The sequence below is a fragment of the Sinocyclocheilus grahami genome, unplaced genomic scaffold, assembly GCF_001515645.1.
Source record: "Sinocyclocheilus grahami isolate Dianchi unplaced genomic scaffold, SAMN03320097.WGS_v1.1 scaffold292.1, whole genome shotgun sequence".
NCBI lineage: Eukaryota > Metazoa > Chordata > Actinopteri > Cypriniformes > Cyprinidae > Sinocyclocheilus > Sinocyclocheilus grahami.
Genome location: NW_015505471.1, coordinates 1,003,920 through 1,008,756, shown reverse-complemented (window position 1 = coordinate 1,008,756; position 4,837 = coordinate 1,003,920). Strand labels below are relative to the sequence as shown.

Here is a 4,837-nt window from a genome sequence, read left to right as displayed (position 1 = left end):
AGTACCATGAAAATAGATACTAGTACGGCTTACAGATTAAATGTTTAAATGGCTTTCCATACACTGATCAGGCTGTCTCCTTAACGCACGCCTAAAATTCGAATGCAACGTTTTTGCATTCGAATGCGGATTTTTATTTTAAATTTGACGAATATCCGAATGCAAAAAAAAATTTGACAGCCCTAGAACACAGTGACCGAATCTAAGACCATCCACTCAAGTTACTGAACTCGCACCGCAGTGTTGTTTCTCTTGTTAATCTGCATGTTAACAAAGACACTCTCTTGTGCCGGGCTTCTTTACTAGTGCATGCAATATGGTGGAACACATGGAGCATACCAACTATACAAACTGTGTGGGGGGGGAACCTAAACTGAACCATTCACTATAAAGGCTACTACAACCAGTGCGTCGCTGAAAATGAGTGTGTACTAGTTTCTAAAAAATAGGTACTAGTACCATGAAAATAGATACTAGTACGGCTTACAGATTAAATGTTAAAACGGCTTTCCATACACTGATCAGGCTGTCTCCTTAACGCACGCCTAAAATTCGAATGCAACGTTTTTGCATTCGAATGTGGATTTTTATTTTAAATTTGACGAATATCCGAATGCAAAAAAAAATTTGACAGCCCTAGAACACAGTGACCGAATCTAAGACCATCCACTCAAGTTACTGAACTCGCACCGCAGTGTTGTTTCTCTTGTTAATCTGCATGTTAACAAAGACACTCTCTTGTGCCGGGCTTCTTTACTAGTGCATGCAATATGGTGGAACACATGGAGCATACCAACTATACAAACTGTGTGGGGGGGGAACCTAAACTGAACCATTCACTATAAAGGCTACTACAACCAGTGCGTCGCTGAAAATGAGTGTGTGAGTTTGTTTACAGAATGCTGTTGTCACTGCTGCAAACTCCCATGCAAATAATTACTCGAAAAATATAATTTCCCTGCAGCCAGAGGGCCCCCTTTCCAGTGTAGGCCCCTGGGCTTCAGCCCCGTGTCTGACACACACCTTGTTCTCTCCTGGAGCCATGTTCTGGTAGATGTCCTTGAGTTTGGCGTAATGCGGTCGCAGGAACTTGAGCGGTTTGGGCACCGAGGTCATGGAGGTCGTGGAGGAGCGAATCTGACGCCGCAGTTCTTCCAGAGCAGGACGGTACAGAGAAGTGTCCTTCTCCTGAGAAACACAGAGAAAACGAGCGTCACATCTGCCTGTTTAGCACCAACTGAATTAACAGAAAATGCCAGACAGATGCAGTCGCAACATGTTTAATTTCCTTACAGAATATTCAATAATAATGTAGGTCAGGATGTGACTTTATCCATTAGGATTTGATTGCATGCTAAAAACGGACAATGACGTTATTGCTAAACTCTTTTTGCATCAGCAATTCATTGTAGAAATGCTTTCATTTTTATATTTTCAGTTTTCCTTTTAAGAACTTTTGTCGTTTTATTATTATTAAAATTTTTGAAATGGTTTCAATTTCTTTTTATTTCAGTTTTAAGAATGTTAGCACTTCAACTTATTTCAGTTAGTTTTTCTATTTCCACTTTTTCTAACTATTTTTTCTTTCAGTTTTAGTAATTTTAATACTTGAACTACAACTTATTTCAGATAGTTGCCAATAATTTTTTTTTTTTTTTGTATTTTATTTATTAGGATTAGAATCTATTGTGAAAAACGGACAATGACGTTATAGATCAACTTTATTTTGCATCAGCAAGTAATTTCAGTAATTAAGAAATTACATTCAAAAGAAATAATTTTCTTAAACTATTTTAAGTTCTTTTGTCATTTTACCTTAGTTTACTTTAATTAGCATTTTATCCACCACAATTAGATTTTATTGTGAAAAATGGACAATGAGGGTATTGGTAAACATTATTTTGCATCAGCGAGCCATTTCATAAATCAAGAAATTAATTACACTTTCACTCATAATAACAAAACAAACAATTCACACAAAATTCAGGATATTTATCTTAATTGTGCTTCTTAATACGTGCCAACATGACATTTCCGAATCAGAATGAGCTTTATAGCCAGGTGTGTTTACACATACGATGAATTTGTTTTCGTGACAGAAGCTTCCGCAGTGCAACAGAATGACAGTGACGAGACAAAACAAAACACAGATAATAAAAATAGAATAAGTAAATAGGGAATAACAATATACAAATAGACAATATTGTACAGGTACATTCGAATAGACAATTTTCAGGATTCTTTGATGAATAGAAAGATCCAAAGATCAGCATTTATCTGAAATAAAAAGCTTTTGTAACATTATACACTATTCCATTCAGTATAATTTTTATAATTTTTTTGGGAAAGAAATTATAGAAATTAATACTTTTATTTAGCAAGGATGCTTAAAATTGATCAAAAGTGATGATGAAGGCATTTATAAATGTTACAAAAGATTTCTATTTCAGATAAATAGTGTTCATATCGATATCGGAATCATATCGTATCGAGATATATATCGTGATATCAATTTTGGCCATATCGTCCAGCCCTAACTCATCATGACAGTAAAATAGTGAATTCTAAGTCAATATACCGCGGTATTTTCTCTCAATCAGTACAAAATATGGTTAACACCCGGTCATGCTTGAAAAAAAACCGTCTTATACCGTGAAACCGGTATAATTTTGAAAATACCGTGATATAACGGTATAGTCATACCGCCCAGCACTACGTACAGGTATATTATTCCACCAGAAATAACTCAGAAATCCATCAAAAACAAACTCCACTTACACCGAGTCTTTCCACGAGCATCTCCAACTCCTCCTGAAGCAGTTTGTCCTCCTCCGACTGCAAAAACAACAACAAATACACCATTCAATATCGCGCACACACATCAGACGTCTACAAACAATGAAAGATAACTATTTTAATGACCTTCTCCTCATATTCTATCATATTTACCAACTATATCCATCCATTCATTCAATAAATCCCTGTGTTTACATATTTATATGATTATATGTCGCGTATAAACACCCCTGGACTGTCTGCAGGTCGGTTTATTCAGCACGTTGGTCGTCTTAAAGCACAGACACGGTGTTTTGAAGTGTTTCGCGCTGATATCGGTTTATAATCCGTGTGTCGTGATGAATGTGAGAGTGTTTTGTGGATGTGTTGAGAGTCAGGCCTGCAGAGTGACTCAGGCGGAATTCAAACGCAGTCTTTCTCTCTCTCACCAGCTCCTGGTCCTCTTTCTTCTCCTTGTCTTTCCCCGCCGGTTGTTTGTCCTTCTCCTCCGTGATCTCGGACTGCTTTTTCTCCTTTTTCGCGGTTTCCTCCATGATTTTTCTGCTGCTGTTTCTCTGAACGCGACTCACTACCGCTAACTATGTTTCTTCTTCTGCGGCTGACGCGCGTCACAGTTCTGCAGTGCTGCAGCGAATCACCGCCACCCACCGGCCGCACTGAGAACTGCACTCTGTGTATTATCCATTTCCTGCAGGCTGTCCAAGTCACTGTCTCTTATTAGTACAAATATGCATCACTTTTATTGACAAAATAATTCACTAAATTAATTATTGTTATTGTCACCAACTATAATTCAAATATATTTTTGAGGAAATTCATAACAAAACTCTAGCATATTTGAAAATATAAAAAATCTGTAAATTATGTCCATAGTACTGCCTTATCTGTATATTTATTGTACATTTGTAACATACTGGAGACACTGTATATCCTGTACTTACTGCTTATTGCACTTCTGGTTAGATGCTAACTGTATTTCGTTGCCTTGTACCTTACATGCGCAATGACAATAAAGATGAATCTAATCTAATCTAATCTAATCTAATATTTAACTTATACCAGCGTTATTTTATCATAATTTAGATTCTATTAAAGTTTTTATTAAAATTTAGCATGTAGAATCATGTTTACTAATGTTGCAGTGTTTTTGTTGTTTTTTATTTTAGTTTATTTTAGTTTAGTACAAAGTTAAACTAAAGAAAATGAGAAATGTTGACTAAAATTAGAAATGACAACTAACTGAATATTTGTATTTTATTTAATTTCACTTAAAGTTTATTTTATTCCAGTTAATGACATTTTTATGTTTTTTTTTAATTTTTTAAATCAGCATCATCATTACTTCGTGTCACAACATACCGCCCAGCACTACGTACAGGTATATTATTCCACCAGAAATAACTCAGAAATCCATCAAAAACAAACTCCACTTACACCGAGTCTTTCCACGAGCATCTCCAACTCCTCCTGAAGCAGTTTGTCCTCCTCCGACTGCAAAAACAACAACAAATACACCATTCAATATCGCGCACACACATCAGACGTCTACAAACAATGAAAGATAACTATTTTAATGACCTTCTCCTCATATTCTATCATATTTACCAACTATATCCATCCATTCATTCAATAAATCCCTGTGTTTACATATTTATATGATTATATGTCGCGTATAAACACCCCTGGACTGTCTGCAGGTCGGTTTATTCAGCACGTTGGTCGTCTTAAAGCACAGACACGGTGTTTTGAAGTGTTTCGCGCTGATATCGGTTTATAATCCGTGTGTCGTGATGAATGTGAGAGTGTTTTGTGGATGTGTTGAGAGTCAGGCCTGCAGAGTGACTCAGGCGGAATTCAAACGCAGTCTTTCTCTCTCTCACCAGCTCCTGGTCCTCTTTCTTCTCCTTGTCTTTCCCCGCCGGTTGTTTGTCCTTCTCCTCCGTGATCTCGGACTGCTTTTTCTCCTTTTTCGCGGTTTCCTCCATGATTTTTCTGCTGCTGTTTCTCTGAACGCGACTCACTACCGCTAACTATGTTTCTT

General features: G+C 36.8%; 1 protein-coding gene across 1 annotated transcript in view; it reads right to left on the bottom strand.

Moving 5' to 3' along the window:
- The window catches only part of psmd2 (proteasome 26S subunit ubiquitin receptor, non-ATPase 2), a 21,972-nt gene extending 18,538 nt beyond the window's left edge, over positions 1–3,434 (bottom strand). The window contains exons 1-3 of the mRNA XM_016292773.1: positions 3,225–3,434; positions 2,779–2,835; positions 1,024–1,188 (exon numbers count right to left, since the gene is read on the bottom strand). Coding sequence (XP_016148259.1) covers positions 1,024–1,188; positions 2,779–2,835; positions 3,225–3,329 — 327 coding nt within the window. The 5' untranslated portion in view covers positions 3,330–3,434. The remainder of the gene's footprint in view (positions 1–1,023; positions 1,189–2,778; positions 2,836–3,224) is intronic.
- Between the last annotated feature and the right edge of the window lie 1,403 nt (positions 3,435–4,837).